Raw genomic sequence first — 20,921 nt, 5'->3', positions numbered from 1 at the left:
AATGTAAAGACCAAATAATCATGAACATTATGAACTCTGCGGCTACAGATTAATGTCGCTGATTGATCTGGTGGGTACGGAAGCCCCGAGGGGCAAGAGAAGATTTTTCTGATTTTTCCAACACTTCTCAAATCATAAACAGAGAAAAACAATTTAGATCCCCGAAATGTAAAATGCTTCACTTTCCCTTCAGGGCTTCTGTAGTTTAACACCAGGCACCTGCAGATCTGACAGCTGAGGCTGCAGATTGTCATTGTTTGACCTCGTTTGCCTCAAATTTCTCAGTTTGATTTGATTAAGAGCAACACTGATGTAAAAACTTCTGGAGCCGGCCTCATTATTTATGAATTAAAAGGTTCCACTTAAGAAGAAAACTTTTTTTCTTCCATCAGTGAAAACATGAACTTTTCTTTGTTCTTTTATTTGTGAAAATGAAAATATTGTTCTACTTGTTTTTTTTTACACGGGAACAGTTTTGTGTTTTTCTTCCTGAGGGGAAAAAAAAGTTTTTCTCATTTTTTCTGGTTTCATGCATGACAAGAAAAATGGATTTACAAATCCTCAAAATATTTCTTTCATTTTTTTTTTCATTAATTCTTCCCTCAAAATGTTTTTCCTGCTCGGATTACTCTTTTTTTTTCATATCCTGGTTAACATTTTTTTTTTCACATTTTCAAAGAAAAAGATCGAAGATTATTCTGCCAACCCGAAAACTGTGATGAATAAATATATGTATAAATAAAATAATAAAGAAAATCAAATAATAATGAAAATGACACAAAACTATGCAATTAAAACACACTCGTAACAAAACTAAATGATTCCTCTGATCAGAGAAAGAAAACAGGAGCTCAGATATGATACAGACTTTGTTTTATTGGTAGTTTTTATACAATATAATATATATTTATAGTTCGTAGATGAATCGTCTCCACTAAAAACTAAAAAGTCATTCTGCGTCATTTTTACAGCCACAAGATCATCAGGAGGGAATGAACACTTGAATATAGACTTTTATTTTACAGTTGCATAAAAATACATCATCTCATTTGTGTATGAAGAGAATTTGTCCAAAAGAAAAGAGAGAAAAACTATTTACACTTTGAAAATACTTGTGTGAATGTTTTTATAGATGTGCTTTTAGTTCCCTTTTATCACCTCACTAAAACTCTAGCAGCCCTTTTTTTTTTTAAAGTTGAATCTCACTCTGACTCGTCGGCGACGTCTTTCAGCACTGAAGGAGAACGTCCGGCTGAAGTTTTAATGTCTCGTCTTTTCTGCTTTTTAGGGGAAACTGATTTTAATTTTTTTGTGTCACAAAACATATAAAGTGCTTAAATATTTCAGACTTCACGTCCTGACAGAAGTGAAGACTTAAAAACAAAGAATTTGATGTTTTGGGAGAATTTTTTATTTGCTTTCTTACGGTGAGTTCAACAGCTCTCACAGCTGGTTAGCTTAGCTTAGCATAAAGACTGGAAATGGAAACAGCTACAACTTTTCTTACTTTATAAGTCGACTTTTTAAAGCTTTACAATCTGAAGTGATGGTGTTGGTTTGTAGTTTGTTTAAAAACGTTAACATTCAAGATTTCATAGTAACAAAAACACTTTTCTCTTAAAGCATTTAAACATTTAATCACGATTCTTTTCGTCCAAATTAGAATATTTTTTGCGAAAGAGAACATTTTCACATCGAGGTTACCAGATCACTTTTTTCTGATTGTGATAAAACAACAAATCAAATGTTTTTAAGGCTTCAACTTTAACATAATAATCTAAACTTCAGGACGGAGGATCGACGTCGTCGTCTTCAAACATCCTCGTCCACGACGACTAACTGACCTCCGCTCAGTGATTCTGACTGATCTGATCTTTAGGTCGTGACGGTCAGTTTTGGTGTTTTTGCGTATTTGTGCTGAGAAATCATCGTGTTTCTGCCAGAGTGAAATGTCGCTTTAATACTGAAAAACATTGACTGGTTACTCGCTACATGCTCGGACTTCTGTCTCAGTGACGACAAACTGAAAAACACAAAGAGAGAACTGAGCGGCTGCTGTGACCTCAGACTCGACTCGACGCCTCTCAAAGCCTGAAGTATAACTGAAGTATAACTGAAGTATAACTGAAGTATAACTGAAGTACAACTGCTGTCACGTGGAGAAAAGGTCAAGTTTATACCGAAGAATGACCCGAACAGAAAAACTTGAACGTGTAACATCTTAAATCCACGTTTGTAAAGAAGCTGAAGATAAAACAGGTGCTGAAAAACAGATTGATGAGATTTTGAGGGAGAAGAAAGCGTCACGAGGACCAAAGTCAATTAAAAGAACATTCGACTCCAGTGTGACTGCAGTGCTGATGGTGACAGATAATGTTCCATATATCATCCAGTTTCATCTTTCTTAGAGCTGCAACTAATAAACCAGGCTGATGTGTTCACATGTCCGTGATACTCAGTTCAAGATTATCAGCAAACTGTTTACACGGTTCCCCCGGACAGACCTGAGCTCAGCAACGTCCAAACGCTTTCATTTGATATGCTAACTGTTAGCATTTACACCCAGATTAGCATCAGAGTGTTAAAATCACACTGGAAATGTACGTTAAAAAAAATAATTGGACTTAAAATGATTTGAGCCTCGAGACACAAACCAGGAGCAGTAAATCCAGAGAAGACGTCGGTGGAGAGAAAACTGATCGCCTCGTCTGTGAGAACGTTCTGAATAAACTTTTGCATTTTTGCTGATTGATTTTTGGCTTTAAAACTTCTGTGAAGCAGAAAGAAATCCAAACGAGCAGCAGAGTGCAGACTGAGTCCTCGTCACATTGTGATCCGGCTACATAAGAGCTGCTTCTGTCTTCTGCTGTGTGGGAGACGAGTGTGCAAAGGTAAAAAACGACAAACAGAAATTGTCTTAAAGCTACAGTTTGTGTCTGTACAGCTGGAGGAGTTTGGCAGCGTGTTGTCGCCTCTCAGGAAAGTCTATCCTGCTTCTCACCAGTTCAAACTCTGGACTGTTCTCAGGTCAGAGACAGATTCTGTTCTCTGACAGTTTAAAGGTTAAACCTCGACCTGTAACTGGATGTTTACAGTGTATTACTGTACAAAAACACGTGAAAACAATCAAATTGTGTCCGAAACTTTGAGCAAAGCATCTGCTCAAATTTATAATTTATTGTCTTATGTCTTCATATTTAATAACGAGTAATTCTTTTGGACTTTAAGTGAATTGTATGGGAACAGGACAGACTCAGAGAGACGATAACAAGTCAAGAAATAAAGCAGGAAAAACAGAAGAAGCAGCAAAACTTAACAGCATTTCTTTCATGAAGATTTGTTACTGATCATGTAACAGAAGAAAGATTTAAATGGTCGAACTAGAACTGTGCAAAGTCACGACAACAGAACACCCGACAGCTCCGTCACCAACAGGTCTGGAAACATGACGATCTCGGCGGCGTCGGAGCAGCTGAGGGAGCCGCGACCGACTCGCTGACTCGGAGATTTTTTGGGGGCGTAAAGACACTTAAATAAAAACAGCTTATAGAGACTCTATGTACAAACATCTCACAGGTGGCAGGTCGTCAAAAACAAACAAAAAGATTCCTGTCGATGTCCAACATGATGAGAACCGACCCGGACCTGAACATGACGACATGTTGAGGCACAACGATGAGTGAGAATACAAAACTGTACAATACTGTGCAAGTGCAAAAGAAGGAAGCAGAACTGCAGCTCATTCCTGAACTCTGACCTCTGACCCCCGACTGACCCCTGACTGACCTCTGACCCCCGACTGACCCCCGACTGACCTCTGACCTCCGACTGACCCCCGACTGACCTCTGACCCCCGACTGACCTCTGACCTCTGATGAGACGCTAACGAGCGTCCTGACTGTACGGTAATATAATCTTCATTAATCCACATTGTGAATTGTTTATTAAAATGATGTCTGTGTCAGGGATTCATGTTGTCATGGTAACCATAATTTATATTTTGATGGGACACGACAGAAAAAGTCACTGAATATCTGTAATAATGTGAAAATCTGCAGGATCGAGTTAAAAACCTACAGAGGAGGATCAGAGCAACTGTGCAACTGCATAAAAAACATAATAATCCAACTAAAAGTCAGATTTTGCCCCCAAATTTTCTGAGATAAGAAAGTCCAGCGGTTCTGATCCTCGTCCATTATTATCTGATTACGGATCCTTTCTGCACTTTGGCTGCGTTCAGCTGGGATGATTTGGATCTTTAGAGACTCTGTGCTGATTCTCACCTGACAGTTTCTGTGCCCAGTTCTAGATTACCATCAACTTTATCTAAAGATTTATTTGGATTTTAAATTAAGGGCATTTCTTTTAAGTGCAAGAAGATAAAGAAACCAGGACACAAAAACCTGGATCCTAATCTAAAATCTAAAGTTTTAACTCTAGTAAAACAAACTGCAGAAGGTTTGACTCTCTGGTTAACATGTTAGAGACACTTCAGGATGGACAGAGGACAGAAGGGCGACTTCTGACTGGCTGTGTGACAAACAGGCAGTAAAGCAGGCGGAGTCGTGTTTTCTGTCTTTAACCAATCAGACGACCTTCATGAACAACAGTGAGGCTGATTCAAGTCAGAAGAAGAAGTCGGTCAGAGAGAAAATGAAGTGGGAAGTGAGAAGTCGCAGTTTAAATGCACCTTCAGGAGGAAAGAGCGCGATCGCTTCCTGCAGATTCAATATGTACAATCAAACACTGCAGCCGGAAGAAAACTGAGCACTTATCAGCTGCTCAGACTGTCGATATTCACATATAGATACACTATTAACAAACACTCGGCTGCTGACTGGGAGCCAGTTTGTAAAACCAGTCTCTCAAAAACCTCCAACAGTGAAACCATCAGTTTAACAAACTGCTGACTGTCAAGTTTCTCCTGGTGAAAAGAGACTAGAACCTTTCGTTAAAACACAAAAATCTTCTGCTTCAATGACTGAAACTTTGTTCACGGCTGAACTTTGTCAGGTTTTCGCTGGTTTGGGCTCAAAAACACTGACAAAAAATACTCAACTAGCAGTTTTGGCCTTACAGAAAGCTTTATCCCCTTCATGTGGTTTAATCCTCTGCTTTGTCGACTAAAGATGAAAAAATCATCTTGAGCAGATTCTAAATATATTTTCTGTCAAGTTCAATAGAAATGATACGAGGCACAAGAAGTGCAGAACCCTGGTTCACTGTTAGAAGTGCTGGCAGAGTCCAGATGTTCCTCCACAGATCCAACAGTCAAGACCGGATCAGAGTAATCAGCTGACGGAGAAATCGGTACGTTACGTACGTGAGTGTCGTCTGGATCACTGAAGACGGAACCAAACGCTCCTGAAAGTCCTCGACTCCTTCAGAGATTCTGATCAACAGTCTGGGAACATTTTGTCGTCTTGATTACAACTCAAGACCTTAATAGAACTTCTTCAGAACCTTAATCAGAGATCAAGATCTGGAACTTCATTAACAGCGACGACTGATTGGACCGGAGCAGCTCCGAGATGTCGTCCATCCAAGAAGCAGCAAGACGAGCTTCATCCCATTCTGGGCTTGGACTCCTTCCACATCTGCAGAACCGGTCTGACAGAACCCGTTCCATGTTCTCAGAGGACTGCAGCCAAGGAACGAGAGCGTCTTCCGGCTGCACATTTGTGTGCTTTATGCTTTTATCCAAACAACTTACACAATAATCGAGTTTTACTTCTCTCTCCAATGAATCGGCCACGTAGCTCGACTGAGGTTCTGGTCTGTGGGACAAGTTGGGATCCGTTTCTTTGTTTATTCCCACAGATGTTTTATTCTCGCCTCGTGTCCTCAGTTTCACAAAGCTTCTTTGTGATCGTGCGATGATGCTGATGATGAATCCTCTGTAAACCATTTAACTCGCGGGATCGAAGGAGGCCAAGAATGTGACAGCAGACGTCGGTCCTTCTGCCCGAGCACAGTCCAACATGGTGAGATCTGTGAGGGATCAACTGAAGAGCGATGAACTGTCGAAAAGTTCAGCTGGTTAAATATCCAACCAGCCAATAGAAACAGCGGAAACTCGCTGCAAAAAAAAAAAATAAACTCGAGGGATCGAAAAACAGGAAACCCGGCAGGAGAGTTTCACATTCGGATGTCGCAACCTTGAATTCATGATTTCTTTCCTGTGATTCTTCTGACGATCCAATGAGCTCGCAGGAGGAGGCGGGGCTTACAGTGATGCTGGCAGGTGATTGGAACAGAAACGAGGTCCGATGGGGGATCGATGTTCCTCCAGGTTTCTTTTAATGTCTCTGGAGCTGCTGGTGGTCGGTCGGCGCCCACAGTGACAGGGTCGTGCTTCAGGCTGAGGAGGAGGGCGGAGGTGGGCTCTAGTGTCCGGGGTGCTGGTGGGAGGTGAAGGGGGTGAAGGCGGGAGGAGGAGAGAGGGAGAGAGGGCTGGACTGAGGACTGACACCACCTGCAGGTGGAGAGTCCGCCACCGACTGAGAGACACTGAGGGGAGAACGACAGGCAGGATCAATAAGATATAATCATCATCTGACATTTATGTTTTCAGATTTATATCTGTGGAAGATGATTCAGGCCGCTGTCAATCACACAGAGTCCTGACTTTTTTATTAAAGTTAAAATCAGTTGTGTGAGCAGCCGTGACCTTCAGTACACGACGACTCTCACCTGACCGTGTAGCTGCTGCGGTTGGTGGGATCTGTCACCCCGGCAACAAAAAGCTTCTTGGGGGGTCCGTCAGACTCCACCCCTCCTGACAGGAAGACAGTTCACAAGAGTTCAGACACTGACAGCGCTGTGGGCGAGCTACAGAAGAGTGAAGTTAAAGCTGAAGCTGACGGCTCATTTTAAAAGCTTTTACTGTGAAAACGTTTTCTACTTGCTTCTTTGCTCTTCTGGTTTTAAAAAAAATATGTAGATTATCTAATAACTGTGTGTTGTGGAAGAAGAATGTGTTCTGGCCGGACCGGACGAGCGTTTCAGATTTCAAAAGCCTGCAGCTTGTTGTTTTCTTCATCACTACGTGTTCTTTTTAAAGGTCTAACAACTGGACCTGTCGCTGCGCTCATGTCACCCTCCACTTGTTATACGTAACTTTAACCATCAGAGAAGTCGGACATGAAGGAAGATGAACGAGATCCAGCAAGATTATTCATTGTCTTCTGTCTAACAAAGAAGACAACAACTCCCATGATTCAGTGCTACTTCATGACATAATCAGACTCCATTTTTTGTTTTAACTGAGAAACCAAAGTTACACACTGCATGTTTAAATGAATCCACGTGTAATAAATCACTGATGGAAACAGGTGAACAACATCAACACGTCCACATATTGATAATGTTGCTCAGCAGCTGCTGGAGTGAAACTGGTGGCCAACAATCAAACAGATCAACACGATACGACAGCTTGTTTCTGGTGTGATATATTTATTACCTTTTCTCTTGAGCGGCGTGAGTGCAGGCCACCTCACCGTGGCACTGACGGCTGGTCTGCACGACAATAAACAGACGTGAGTTCAAAAACTCAAACTGGAAAATAACCTGAAGAAGAGCTTTTTGTTTGCTCGCGTACCTGAACCTCCTGGTGGGACTTGGTGAGGAGTTGGGCGTGACGCCGCTGTCCTGTGACTGGAACCACTGAAGAAGAAGAAAGTGAAACACTGAATACACAAACAGACTGAACCCTGAGAGTGTTGATGAGTCCCATCCAGATCAGCCTGAACCCTTTATTCAGAGTCTGGATTGATTTGAGTCTAAATCCTCTGATCTGGATTCTAGCAGACGTGACGACTTCTGTTTTTCTGGCGATCCATTTTCTGTCTGATCTAAATTGTTTTCTCTTCTGTGTTTATGACTTGATAAATCCAAATTATTTTAATCTGTCAAAACATAAGGGGGGAAAAAAAACATGAAACAGGCTGAAAAAAAAAAAAACGTTGTTTTTGTGTGAAAGAACATTTTTTTCCCATTTGTCAACTGAGTGAAAAAACTTTTAGGAGAAAAATAAATTAATGTTTTAACCGAGAATGTTTTTTCACACATTGTTCTCCTTAAAAATATTTCTTCCACGTGGTTCACACATTGAGTGTTTTACTAACGGAAACATGTGTGGGAAAATACATTTCTCCTGAACAAAAAAAATGTTTTTCACTGTGTTCAACACAAATTCTTCTCTTTCACTGTCCAGAATTTTCATCCCATGCAGTTCACACATGACAAAAAGTAATTTTGATAATGATTTTTTCTTGTGCAAAAGATCTACTGAGAAAGAAACATTTCAGGAGAATATTCCTTTGGGAAATATGTTTTTCCCTTAGTTACTCTAAAATTACTTCTCTTCACAGAAAATATTCTTCAAATTTTAAGATGGAATAGAAATGTGGGGAACTTGCAAAGTTTTTCCACCAGTTCTCAGTCACAAACACAGAAGAGAAAACACCTCAGACCAGATTTAGAGAATGAGTCACCAGGAAAAACATTCTTCATTTGACCCTCAGGGCTTCCGTAGTTTCAAACAGTTAATCTTTCCTTTCTGCCTTTTATGTCTACACCTCTTATTGGTGGATGGGATTGCACTAAATACTACATTACCCATGAGCCTTAGCTTTCTAGATATGAACCTGGTTAGAAAAGCATCTTAACTGACAGGAAGCGCCTCCAAAAATCCATCAAAATAAGAGTGAGGTGGTGAAGAAGCAGGAGTGGAGATGCTCACCACTGACGCGTGGTCGTGCCACTGACTGACTGGAGGAACTGGGATCAAACTGGAAGAACTGGGACAGAGATACGAAGAGTTAATTCAACTTTTGTGTCTTGATTTAACATCAAACGGCGGCAGAGTGATGAATATATTCTGTACCTCAGCCTCTGCAGACTCCCTCTGAGCGTCATCTCCATGTTCTCCTCCTGTATTCACCACAAACAGCTGTTATTAACCTTCATGCTGAATCAGCGACTTCTTGTCTTCACTGTCAAATTAAACACTTTGTAATAAAGGGAACAAACATCACCCAGAACACAGTCTGTGTCGGGTTGATCTGACTAATGTTAAAGACTTCTGAAACTCAATAAAGACTGAAGCTGGTCTGGATTTAGTGTTCAGAGTCTCATGTAGATCAGTCTGAATCCTGCAGGAGCCCCGAGGGGAGTGAAGGTTACGATCTGAGGACTGGTGGAAATACAAGTTCTACCAGGATGATCTTTCTGCTCCTTAATTGTTTTCTCCTTCTGAGAAAACGTGGAAAACAAATATTCACGGGGAAAAGTTCTGAGGATTTTCTTTTTCATCTGAAAAACTGACAAAAGGTTTGTTTGTTTTCCCAGGAGGAAAATTATTAACAAAATTCATGAACCAGATTAAGTGTAAAACCAAGTGAAAACCTTTTCTATCATCAGGTCAGTCTAAACGCTCTGATCTGGACTCATGAACACTTTGTTCCCACAGTGGACAGAAGAGGAGAGTTTCTGTCCTCACCTGTCTCTTGTGGTCGTGTCTGTCTCCGGTCAGGGAGAAAGGTGAGAGAGGAACGAGCTGCAGAAGAAGAAGAAGAAGAAACGATGGATGAGAAACTGAAACAGACAGTAAATATATCATCATGATAATCACAACGACCTGTGAGGGGCAGCTGGGGTTGATGGACACGCTGCTGCGTCTGTATCGAGCCGAGGACACGGGACTGAAGACCGTCATCCCGTCACTGAGACATTCACAACAGATTCATAGGAAATATAGTTAAAAACATATCAATCATAAAATCTTCTCAGCTGTTCTGTAGTGAACAACGTTTCACTCTCAAATGAACCTGTGGCTTTTACAACATTGTCTTCATGTGTAAAACCAGATCACATTTTCTCAGTACATTTTTGGATGTCAGGAGATTTTACATATTTCTTTTTTTTTTCTAGAAAAAGAAATGTCTCCTGAAATGAAAAGCATTCCCATATTTTTACAGAAAACTCTCATTTTCTCATTTCATTCAAATGAAGAATATTTGATGTTGTTAGTTGATCCGGAACAGAGACAAATGTTTTATAAATATAAACTTTATCAAAATGGTCACGTTCTTATATATGAGAGCTGATCACAGAACAGTAACACAATCAGAGACATCTGTGAGGGTCACAACAGCCTCATAACTAATACATTTCACATATGGGATTTGGATTTTATTGTTCATTTAAAAAGCTCTACTTGGTGGGTTTGAAATACGCCGAATTAAACAGTGGCGCCTTTAGATTAATGAAATATGTAAAGTAATACTTGATGACATGTGATTGGCTCTCTGTGAACAAGGCAAATATAAAGGGAATGTTTTTTAATGGAAGTCGGTGTCGCCCGGTTGGGTGTAGTACCACTGACCTGACACTAGTGATCATGGGGGCGCTGTTCGATCTCCGGAGTGCCCCGCCTCCTGCCCCGCCAGCTGCGCCTGCGCACTGGTCCACTTCCATCCGTTCCATACCTCGGTCCGCAGGCCCGGCGGTGGCAGCGCCAACTGCCGGCCTCCGACCTTTCGATGGCGGCGTCGGGCTCTACTCGAGCCCGGTGGAAGCCTGACCCGCAGGCCTCACGAGCAGCAAACCCAGAGCCGCCAAGTCAGCGGGCCGAACACCGAAGCTGTGTCCTCTCTACCGCATGTCCCGCAGAAAAACAGCGTATTGGTGTGAGACTGCGGGTCAGACCGTCATTTAAAACCCGCAGCTACGCTTCACTTGCTGCTGTCTCTACGCGAATATAATGGCTGCGTGAGAGCGAGATAAAACACGAACCCCGCGCAAAAACACTCGAGACAAAGTTTTGAACGCGCTCACCCTCCAGACTCACCCGGCGGCCCGAACCAGCGGACGAACTTTTAATTCGAGTCCGCGCAGGTGACGTGACTTTTAGGATTAGCTGTTGAGCTAACTTGGTTGGCAGTAAAACCTCCAGTCAGAGATCAGAAAACCGCTAACAGCTGTCCGAAACGGCCGACCCGGGCCGGGCACACAGTCCTCGGGGAGAGTCGGTCACACGGTCCCCGGGACACCGAGCGGATCTCCAGAAGAGTCCCAGAACCAGAGAAAAGGAACAGTTAGAAAGATTTTTTACAACATAGTCCTTGACCAAATAGAGGTAGTTCACCAACTGTGAAAACAGCGCCGCCGCCCGGCCAGCCGGAGCAGCGCAGGTCCGCTGCACACACACACACACACACACACACACACACACACACACACACACACACACACACACACACACACACACACACACACACACACACTGCACTACTGTTTGTTTTACACTTAACAACGTTCATCTCAAAATTATGTTGGGCTTAATGTGTGTCTGTGGATGAACTCTGCTGTGTTTCTTGAGTTATCTTTATATATATATATTTTTATTCTCAATATTTTTTATTATTTTTTAAAAATATTATATGGAATAGATATTAAATAGCAAAGTGCTTTTTATTTAGCCAAATTAAGAATGTTAACTTTTTAGTAAACGTGGATATACTTGTTAAAACATTAAACAAGGGGTGCAGCGAAAGACTAAATTAATGATTGATTACTTTAATGTTGATCATATCAATACATTAATTCAGATTTTAGTCAGAAAAAGTTCTTTAAAAAAGGTGACCAACAGAAATTTAGTTTGAAGTATAAAATTCTCCCACTGGAGACAAGAAAAAAATCAAGTAGCAGTTTTTCTATTGATCGACTGATCAGTTTATTGACTGACTGTGAACTACGCTGAAGCCAGTGAAAAAAAAAAAAAGTAAGAAATTTATTTCTATGTGTTTCAATCAAATAATATGAAACGGAACAATATCATTAACACAAATAATCAGACTGTATGTACTGCAGTGATAAACTGATACCTGAGCAGATGAAGTAAATTATGAACTATAAATAAAACTATAAATCACAGACATTAGAACTCACAACAGGAATAAAATAGTTCAAACTGAAGCCCAGAGTGACTTCAGGTGGTCATAATCTCCGCAGAGTGAAGAAAGAATATTATTGGAGGGTTTTTGTGTTTCCTTTGTTGTTGTGACACTAAACTGTCTGCTGTTCTCCCAGAATCCCCAAAAATCCTCCATCTGCTTTGAGTCGTCATCGCTAAAAAATGGTGAAACAGGACACCGGGAGGCTCGGCCGTTAACCCTTCACTGCCCCCGAGACACGCGAGTCAGAGAGACGAGAGCCGGCAGACAAACACCATCCATCTTCACAGAGGCTTTTCTTTAAGTCCGCTAACATCGTCTGTGAACGACCAACACACTGTGACCAGTGGTGGAACGTACCTGAGTACATTTACTCCAGTATAGTACTCCCATTTTTACTCACATGAAACAAATACTGAACATTTGCTGCAACTACTACATTTATCTGACGGCTTTAGTTACTGTGAATATTAAAGTTTTACATTCAAAACCATCAAAATATTACAAGATATACATTTAATCAGCCAGCAGTTTGTGAAACAAAACAAGTTAGCACTTTCCCTCTAACGACAGTACAACATTTCTGTGTGTTATTACTATTCCTACTGAAGCTGAGGATCTTCTTCCACCACGGACTGTGACTTACAATCATACTGCAGTTGTAATGACTACAGAAATACAAAAAGACAACAACTGTACACACTTTTATTAATTATTTATTGTTACTCCCAAAGTTACAGGTTGTTAATGACTTAGTACTTTGTACTGATGTGACTGTGGTTGTAAGACTCGTCTTGTTCTCTGTTTTGTTCTTGTGATCATGTTTGTTTGTTTGTTTGTTTAGCTGGAGTCAATGTTCTTTAACTGTCGATCAATAAAAAGCTACAGGAAGCCTTTACTTTAGTATTTCTTCATTCTTCCACTCTGCTGCATCTTGGAAGTATAAATATTGCACATCACTGCCGTTATCTGACAACTTAGTTACTCTAGTTAGTCACTTTGCAGAGTGCATCAAAGCCAAAGTAACACATTTTTAGATTATTGTATTTTATTGTCAGTGAGATAAATAAAACCAAAAGTACACAATTCCAATAATCTGTGGCTCTTAGGTACACACTGACCTGTATATGGAAGCTAAATATATGCAGAACTATGTATTTTTACATTTTTATATTTTGATTTATTGCCATACATTTTTTTGTTACTTTAATATATTTTATAGCAGATACTTTAAGACTGTATGCAATGTGTGCCAATAGATAGAAATATAAAAATGCAAAAATAAATAGTTCTGCATACATTTAGCTTCCATGTACAGGTCAGTGTAACTACACAGCTACAGATTATTGGAATTTTGTACTTTTGTTTTTATTTGTGCACCTTTTGGCATGAATGCATCATGTGATCATCTATTACATTTATTATCTAAAACTTGCACCTCAATTGAATAAATATAGTTACATTCCATCCCTGCATACAGTAAATACATACTGTTGTATTAAGTACCGTGAAAGTCAGCCATGTGAATAGTACTGAGCAGAAGTCTTAAAGTATCTGATATTAAAATTAAAAGTAACATACAGTAGCAGGAAATGTAAAGTAAAGTCTTACACGGATCTTCAGTAAACGTACTTAGTTACAAGTAACTAAGTTACTTTGATGTAACATCCTCGGTGTGACAGCAGTACCGAGCGTGTACTTGTACTTGCAGTACTTCTGTCACAACACGGACCCGAACTGTCCCGGTACAACAGTCCTGCCGTCCGCCGGCAGCGGGCTGCGGAGCCCCGCTGCTGAGCCCCGCTGCTGAGCCCCGCTGCAGCCCGCCGACTTCACCGTCGCTCCGCCGGAGACAAGAGGTTAAAGTGTGCGGAGCGGAAGAGGGGAGGCGGGGGGAGGAAGGAGGAAGGGACGGTCCTGCCTTCCTCCTTCACACGGAGTCAAACTACTTTCAGGCCACTTTCACAAACTTTAAAGTTTCAGTAAAACCTCCGCAGCTTCGCACCGCCGTCAGTCCACACAGCGACGCCGGCGGGCTGAGAGGACCCGCGGGGTGACGGACGGCGACATGTCGGAGGGATCCGGGGCCGCCTGGATGTGACTGGTAGGTGGGAGAAAACTCCGAAGTCTCCCCGCTGCTGGTAAACAACTGCGGGCAGGACAGGAGCGCTGCAGCGGGGCAGCACAGCTCCACAACCCGGAGACTGTAGCCGAGCCTCCGCCTCTGCTAGTCCAGATTTAAATACGGTTCTGACTACTTCAACAGACAGACAGACAGACAGACAGACAGACAGACAGACAGATAGATAGATAGATAGATAGATAGATAGATAGACACTGAGGGCAAATCAGTGTCTGTTTTCTCTCTAATGTAAGAGTTGAGTAGAACCACAAACTGAAACACTTTATTGCCTAAATGTCTTTCATTTGTGCGTTAAATCCACATGGATCCTCTATAAGAACCCTGCTGGGTTGGTATGGTGGCGTTTTAAGAGCCTTTAATAACCGGTTCTGTTTAATAACAGTCAATAAAACTGACTAGTCAGGTTGATTCTTGTGGGTTCAGTATTTAAAGGATCTTGCGGATCACTATGATTGTTCAGTCTGACCTTTACTTTGCTGCAATATTGGTAAAAATGTTCTGATGTTCTGAACTTTGACTTGACATTTGTTTTGTGCAGGAGCTGCAGCGATTAAAGGTTTGATGTGTTATTAGATTAATCACAAACTATTCGATTTAAGTCAGTTTTTGAGACAAACAAATTCTCTGACATCATCTTGTTACATGTGAATATTTCCTGGTTTATTTCCTCCTCTGTGACAGTAAACTGTAGATCTTTGTGTTGAGGACAAAACAAGACGTTTGTCGACGTCGTCTTCGGCTTCAGGAGGTTCTGATTCACCTTTTAGACTCTTTATTGACTGAACAACTAATCAATTAATTGGGAAAATTATAATCACGCTAAATGTTAGTTGCAGCTCTGATTTCTACATAATGGTTTTCCTGTTTTTATTTAATTAAAAAGAGCAGATATAGCCGACGTTTCTCCAGTTTAACCTCGACACTTCATAAATGTTGCATATTGACGGATGATATTGTTGACTTACTGGTGATAACAGGCTAATAATAAATCATTTATGTTTCCACAAACAGGATGAAGGTAAAACTCATGAGTAACAGTTTTATTTGTTTAATTCACTGATATATTTTGGGCCTGTTTCCCTTAAAGTTTTCAACATTTGGTCTTGTTGTTTCTTTGCAGACAGGAGGATGGAGGGAGAGAAAGAGACGGCCGAGGAGAAGGAGGAGGAGGAGGAGGAGGAGAAAGAGCTTCTTCACATCGCTGCGGCGACCTCTGTGGACTACCCGGGCCTTCCCATCATGCACTGGGAGGACCTGAGCCAGCGGATAGCTGAGTTGGAGAAACAGGAGCAGGAGAGGAGGGAGAGGTCAAAGGTCAGCCATGAAGACACGAGTGTTTCCAGGGTTCAGTTTTCTGAGCGAGGTTAGCTGTTGGTGGTAATAGTTTTCAAAAGACTACATTTCCCATGAGGCTTAGCGTCCTCTGCTCCTGAGCAGTGTAAACATTGCCAGCGCTGTTTCCTGCTCAGGTTCTGCTGGAGCGACTCAGATTGAACCTGACAGAAGTTCTGAGGTCCAGTGTTCAGTTTGGATTCAGAGTCTGTCGGGCGTCTGATGAGACGAAATGGAACCAATATTTATTTTTGTTTTGGTAGGACATCACTGTATTCATCCTTGTTGTTGGTTTTGATTTGTGGATTTGAAGCAGATATATTATTTTTCCTGTCATGACAGCTGTTCTGTATTGAAGACCTGAGGGACGAGTGAAGTCTGATCCACATTATTTTCTCATCAGCGTTTGAGACTTGAGAACTGGTGGGAAAATAATAAGTTTTGCTTGGATAATCTTTTTGTTTTTTCACGTCAGTCATTTTTCCCCTCTGTCGTCCTTCATGTGATGGACATATGAATTAGCAGCTGCTGTTCGCAGTATAAAAACCCGAACTGGCCCTTTAAACAAAGAATCCGGACTGAGGTTGAACGGCACCGAAACAGGAAATGACATCACAGTAAGTCTCGGAGCTTCTGTACAAGCCTGCATGATGTGACATCATCTTTATGGAGCTTCATCGTGAGTTCAGCTCATCGTTGATCCGTTTGACACATCGTCATTGTTCTGGTTCTGTCAGCTGCGTCAGAATCGACTCAGCGTGACGCAACGTTTAAAACATGACGAGACGTTCATGTTGTGTTCACTGCTCGACAAACAGGCACACCACCCTCATACTGCACAAGTTTCATGACTACAGTTGGATGCTATGCAGTTGGATTGTGGGAAATGTAGGACTGAGTGTGTTTGGACTGTATCCGAGTCTTCATTCCTCCTTCAGTTCTGACTTATCTCCTCTGTTTGTCCCGCTTGTTGTTGTTTCTGTCTCCGTCTGATAACATTCCTGACGATGAGAACATGTTCGTCTGTAAATCCTCCAAACACAGTTTTTAATCCTGCTGGAGGAGCTGCAGCGAGCAGAGTGACCGGCTGCACATTACAGAGATGCTGTGTGGCGCTCTGCTGCATATTTCGACATTTCTGGGTGGTATAATGACAACTTTTACTCTGAGAACTCCCCAACACAGATGTCCTCTGTGCTCCAGTAAACAACCTCAGATCTGAACTGTCTGAGATTAAATTCAGACTCTTTGCTGGTTTGAGGCAGATGAAAACTTTAATCACTCTCCAGTCTTGTAGCGCCTTCGTTTCTCTACACAAGCTTTCAGAAATGAACCGGTCAAACTGATGATTAGTTGTCTGACGATCCGGCTTGGATCTCATTGTGTTCATGTCTCTGTGTTCCTGCAGAGGGGGACGGGGGTGAGTGTGGAGGAGAGTCAGGGGGGAGTGTGGAGAGACGTCTGGGAGGAAGAGGAGGAAGACTTCAGGAGGTGTCGAGTGACGCAGAGGTAACACAGAGACACACAGGCTGCAGACCGAATCAACTGAAGCTCAGCGAGTGTTTATGAATCTCGTCCGAGGCTTTAACTCCGGAGGACACTCGGAGTGTTTGATTTAAATATTCAGTATCAGAGTTTCATCTTCCAGTCATCTCCTATTTCCTTGAAGCTTCATTTGAAACATTTTCTTCACGTTGAAGTTGAGAAATGAAACGAAGATGAAGCTCTGATGTGAAACAAACAGCAGAGGACAGGATGATGTAAACACGAGGAGCCGACTGAACACTGACGCTGTATCTGCTCCTGCTGGAGATTCACAATGTTTGTTATCTGTTAACAGATTTCACAACCACAGAAACCTGCAGCTGTGCTTCATCAACAACAGCGACAGTGAAGACGAGGAGGAAGGAGGCAGCAAAAAGGTCACTTCTGTCTCTCCTTTGAGGAATGTGCACAACAGTGTGAATGTTTGTGAACTCTAAAGAAGTCTGGAGAATCGTATCAGTTCTGACCAGGATCAGCTCACACGTCCTCAGATGTCACTCAACATGAAGTCACTTCATATCTTCATGCATGTTCGACAAAATTGTTCAGAAAGTCTGTTTCAGTTTTATCACATAAAAGACAGCAAACTAAAAATGATTTTCGTCTGACCACTGACATTACATCACCGTCAGGTTTCCAAGGGAACGGGTGGCAACGGTTGCCATGCCGCTGGGCTAAAACAGGAAGTGGCCACGGCTCTGAGGACGCTGAGAGACAAACTGCTGGCTGAACAGAAGGAGAAGGAGGTGAAAGAATGACTTTATGAGACGTGTCCAAGACATAAGGACAAAGACAAGAAAGAAATGTTATCAACAAAGAGTGTGTGTGTGTGTGTGTGTGTGTGTGTGTGTGTGTGTGTGTGTGTGTGTGTGTGTTGCAGCATCTGGCCGGCAGCAGCAGTGTTTCCAAGCGGAAACATCTGGAGCGCTGGGAGCTGCAGGAGTGTTCAGAGCAGCAGCTCAGCAGCTTGAGAGCATCACTACAACAGGACGTGCACGGTACACACACACACACACACACACACACACACACACACACACACACACACACACTGCAGTCTTAAAGGTGTCTCTGAGGAAATCCAAAGCATCAGAAGGTCCGGACCAACTTAAACTCGTACGTCTCCTGCAGTTTAATCCAGCTGTGAAGTTTGAGGACAGCCAACAAACCATGAGAGTGTAAAAAGATGTAACTTTCACAGAAGTGCAGATATAAAGAGACGGTGAGTCAGAAGACAGCAGTGATCCACAGGAGCCCCGAGGTCTGACGGTCCAGAGCCGGCAGCATATCAACAGAAATCACTGTGTGTAAATATGGAGATTGTTTCCTACGTTACAGAAGTTGATAACAGAACATGAATCCTCAGAGACACCACGACCTGTAACACTTTCTGCTGGAGTACAGCTTAATATTACATTTCAGCCGTTTATTATTTGCGACCAATGAAAGACAACGAGTCCACGCAGAGACGGTTAACAGTGATGACATCGTCTCCTCCATGACTCTGTCCTCTTGGTGTTGTTGCAGCTCTGAGCTCCGAGCTGGTGGCCCACCTGTTGGTACGAGACCAGCTGAGGACCAAGCAGGACGCCATGCTGCTGGACGTCCAGGACCTGACCTAACAGGACCGCACAGACCACCAGAACATTTGTCCACTCTGGGACCAGGAAGGGCTGCTCGTCCACGTCAGCCCAGAACAAAATGTAAGCAGACCTGCTAATTAATGGAAACTGACGAATCACCAGCAGTCTGGACAACAAAGAGGGAAACATGGCTCAGATTCAAAGGAAATCACCTGAAAAAACCCAAATATCATAGTGACAATTCTGTTCTGGGATCGACGACAAATAACCAACGTGAAACCAACAGAAGTTTGATCACAGACTGATGAGACTTCAACACGCATCCAAGGAAACGAGAAGAAACCTAGAACTGACAGGAGGTCAGTGTTTCAGATCAACAGAGGAACAAATTGTTTGGAAGCTGAATCCAAACGTCTACAATCAGGATGAGATGAGACAAGAAGGCAGAAGATGGTTTGATGGTTCCAACATCTTCACTTGACACGTTCAGCACACACACAGACACACTCCGACACACCGACACACACCGACACACTCCGACACACACCGACACACTCCGACACACACCGACACACTCCGACACACTCCGACACACTCCTACACACTCCGACACACCGACACACACTGACACACTCCGACACACACCGACACACACTGACACACTCCGACACACACCGACACACTCCGACACACCGACACACACTGACACACTCCGACACACATCAATCAGACTTCAGCTGAAAGTGAATCTGATGACAGGTGCAGCTACGATCAATCAGAACTTTACAGGCAGAGATGAAGTTTCACACTGGTTGTACTCGTTAAGGTGCGCCAGCGTATAATTGAGGAGGATCCAATAAATAAAATGCAAATAAATGCTTAATTTTATCATTTAACATGATAGAAGACACACTTGTAAATCAGGTTTTCTGGGGGTTTAAGATGCACTCGAGAAATGATCGATGATGAAATCTTCAGGCGAGTGGGAGCAGGAGCGACGTGGAAACTAAAATAAAAACCTCTCATAAGCTACAATTTGATAAAACAACGTGGACACGTCTTCACGGTGTAAACCGCTTGAGACAGGACACGTAGACGTGGTGTGAAGTGTTTCGTCTCTGAGCGATTCTCCTCAGGAAGGACGAACAGCAGCAGGTGAACTCGTTGAACTAAAACCAGTCGAGCTCGTTGAGCGACTGTTTCACATTTAGAGGAAAGTAGCTGATTGTGTTTTAGAGAAAAGTCCATGTTGTGTTGAACTCTAACTTTAATTTCCCTCCAGCTCAAAATGTTTCTGACAGAAGTGAGACGTGGAAGTCTGGAAGTTCTGTTTGTGGGGCTGCTGGTGTAAATCTACATTTATATGCAAACGAGGGATTCTAACTTATCTTATTTAAGTTTTATTGTGTTTACTTACTCACTTGTTCTAATAACGAGGGAACATTACACTCATACAGCATGTGTAGCAGGACGAGCTCAACATAACTGATGTATTCATGTTTTTGTTGTTATATTTTTATTTTTCTGAAAAACAAAAAGAGGAATTCCGTCAGAATGTGCAGCAGAGAAAAGATACACAGATTTATTTTGATGTTGTTTTCAGTATTATTGAACCTTAGAGAGAAATCCAGAGCTGCAGAACCACCAACTAATTTAATCATGAATGTTTTGGTTTCTTTTAAAGAAAAAAGACACAATTGTGAATCTTTTCAACTAATCAACTAATGGAGAAAATAATCAATTCATTGACAATGAAAAGATGATTAGCTGAAGGCCTAAAAAGAACTATGAAAACTAAACAGCAGATGTTTGACGTCAGCTACAGGAACACAACCGTCTTTCTTTCAAAGTGTAGAAGCAGTCAGTCGGTAAAACGTGTTGTTACGTTGACTTTTCGTTTTGTTGGAGTTTTGGTGGCATCGCTCTTTAACTGATGCTCAACTCTTCAGGTACCGTCAGAGATACATCAATGTTTACTCGTGAGAAATGCAAACGGAATAATGCACAGAATATATTGAACAGTCGAGTTTATATGATGATGCACCCGAAATATCGCTGAGCTGTTTGATTTTATCTTCTATTAACTAGAGTGATTGTTAAAAAGGGAGAAAACAAAGTTTTGAGTTCTTTTTTCCTCAGATTTTTTACTTTGAACTCGGAATTCTGACTTTAAACTTCAGAATTCAGACTTAAATTAAATCGTCAGAACTCATTAATCATTATTCTTGTTATTTTTACAGTGGCCCTACTCCTCCTCTATGATGGCACCTAAACACCATCACTTTGTTTTGTAACTTCCTGAATGTTTGTAAGGATGGGAAGAGGTTTTATTCTGACACTTCTGTGGAGACATAGATGATT

General features: G+C 42.0%; 2 protein-coding genes and 1 long non-coding RNA gene across 3 annotated transcripts; 2 read left to right on the top strand and 1 right to left on the bottom strand.

The window, feature by feature from the left end:
* Positions 1-856: 856 nt before the first annotated feature.
* LOC119030671 (protein FAM122A) lies at positions 857-10,519 on the bottom strand. Its single transcript, XM_037118437.1, has 10 exons — positions 10,388-10,519; positions 9,641-9,725; positions 9,503-9,559; positions 8,888-8,934; positions 8,744-8,801; positions 7,601-7,665; positions 7,463-7,518; positions 6,694-6,778; positions 3,863-6,510; positions 857-3,786 (listed from the first exon to the last, which is right to left on the bottom strand). Exons 1-9 carry the CDS (start codon positions 10,486-10,488, stop codon positions 6,387-6,389), a joined length of 678 nt encoding a protein of 225 aa, XP_036974332.1. The 5' UTR covers positions 10,489-10,519; the 3' UTR covers positions 857-3,786; positions 3,863-6,386.
* A 16-nt stretch (positions 10,520-10,535) lies between these two features.
* Positions 10,536-12,855, top strand: LOC119030672. The gene is made up of 2 exons (XR_005078371.1): positions 10,536-11,195; positions 12,094-12,855. It is a non-coding gene; the product is annotated as an uncharacterized LOC119030672 (long non-coding RNA).
* Positions 12,856-13,281: 426 nt separating this feature from the next.
* Positions 13,282-19,169, top strand: LOC119030670 (schwannomin-interacting protein 1-like). The gene is made up of 7 exons (XM_037118436.1): positions 13,282-14,061; positions 15,221-15,414; positions 16,841-16,941; positions 17,273-17,354; positions 17,610-17,723; positions 17,858-17,975; positions 18,505-19,169. The coding sequence occupies exons 2-7, from the start codon at positions 15,229-15,231 to the stop codon at positions 18,597-18,599; spliced, it is 696 nt and encodes a 231-aa protein (XP_036974331.1). The 5' UTR covers positions 13,282-14,061; positions 15,221-15,228; the 3' UTR covers positions 18,600-19,169.
* The last annotated feature ends 1,752 nt before the right edge of the window (positions 19,170-20,921 follow it).

Source organism: Acanthopagrus latus, chromosome 13, assembly GCF_904848185.1.
Source record: "Acanthopagrus latus isolate v.2019 chromosome 13, fAcaLat1.1, whole genome shotgun sequence".
NCBI lineage: Eukaryota > Metazoa > Chordata > Actinopteri > Spariformes > Sparidae > Acanthopagrus > Acanthopagrus latus.
Note: the sequence above shows the minus strand (reverse complement) of the source record. Positions and strands in the feature narration are given on the sequence as shown.

What these genes read in the sequence shown, in the direction of transcription:
- LOC119030671 (XM_037118437.1), bottom strand. Translation starts at nt 10,488, where the DNA reads ATGGAACGGATGGAAGTGGACCAGTGCGCAGGCGCAGCTGGCGGGGCA. An exon ending in GGGAGTCTGCAGAGGCTGAG is followed by an intron (nt 8,802 to 8,887) that starts GTACAGAATATA and finishes TCTCTGTCCCAG; the next exon opens with TTCTTCCAGTTTGATCCCAG. An exon ending in CACGCCGCTCAAGAGAAAAG is followed by an intron (nt 6,779 to 7,462) that starts GTAATAAATATA and finishes TCTTCCTGTCAG; the next exon opens with GAGGGGTGGAGTCTGACGGA.
- LOC119030670 (XM_037118436.1), top strand. Translation starts at nt 15,229, where the DNA reads ATGGAGGGAGAGAAAGAGACGGCCGAGGAGAAGGAGGAGGAGGAGGAG. An exon ending in AGGTGTCGAGTGACGCAGAG is followed by an intron (nt 16,942 to 17,272) that starts GTAACACAGAGA and finishes ATCTGTTAACAG; the next exon opens with ATTTCACAACCACAGAAACC. An exon ending in AGGAAGGAGGCAGCAAAAAG is followed by an intron (nt 17,355 to 17,609) that starts GTCACTTCTGTC and finishes CATCACCGTCAG; the next exon opens with GTTTCCAAGGGAACGGGTGG.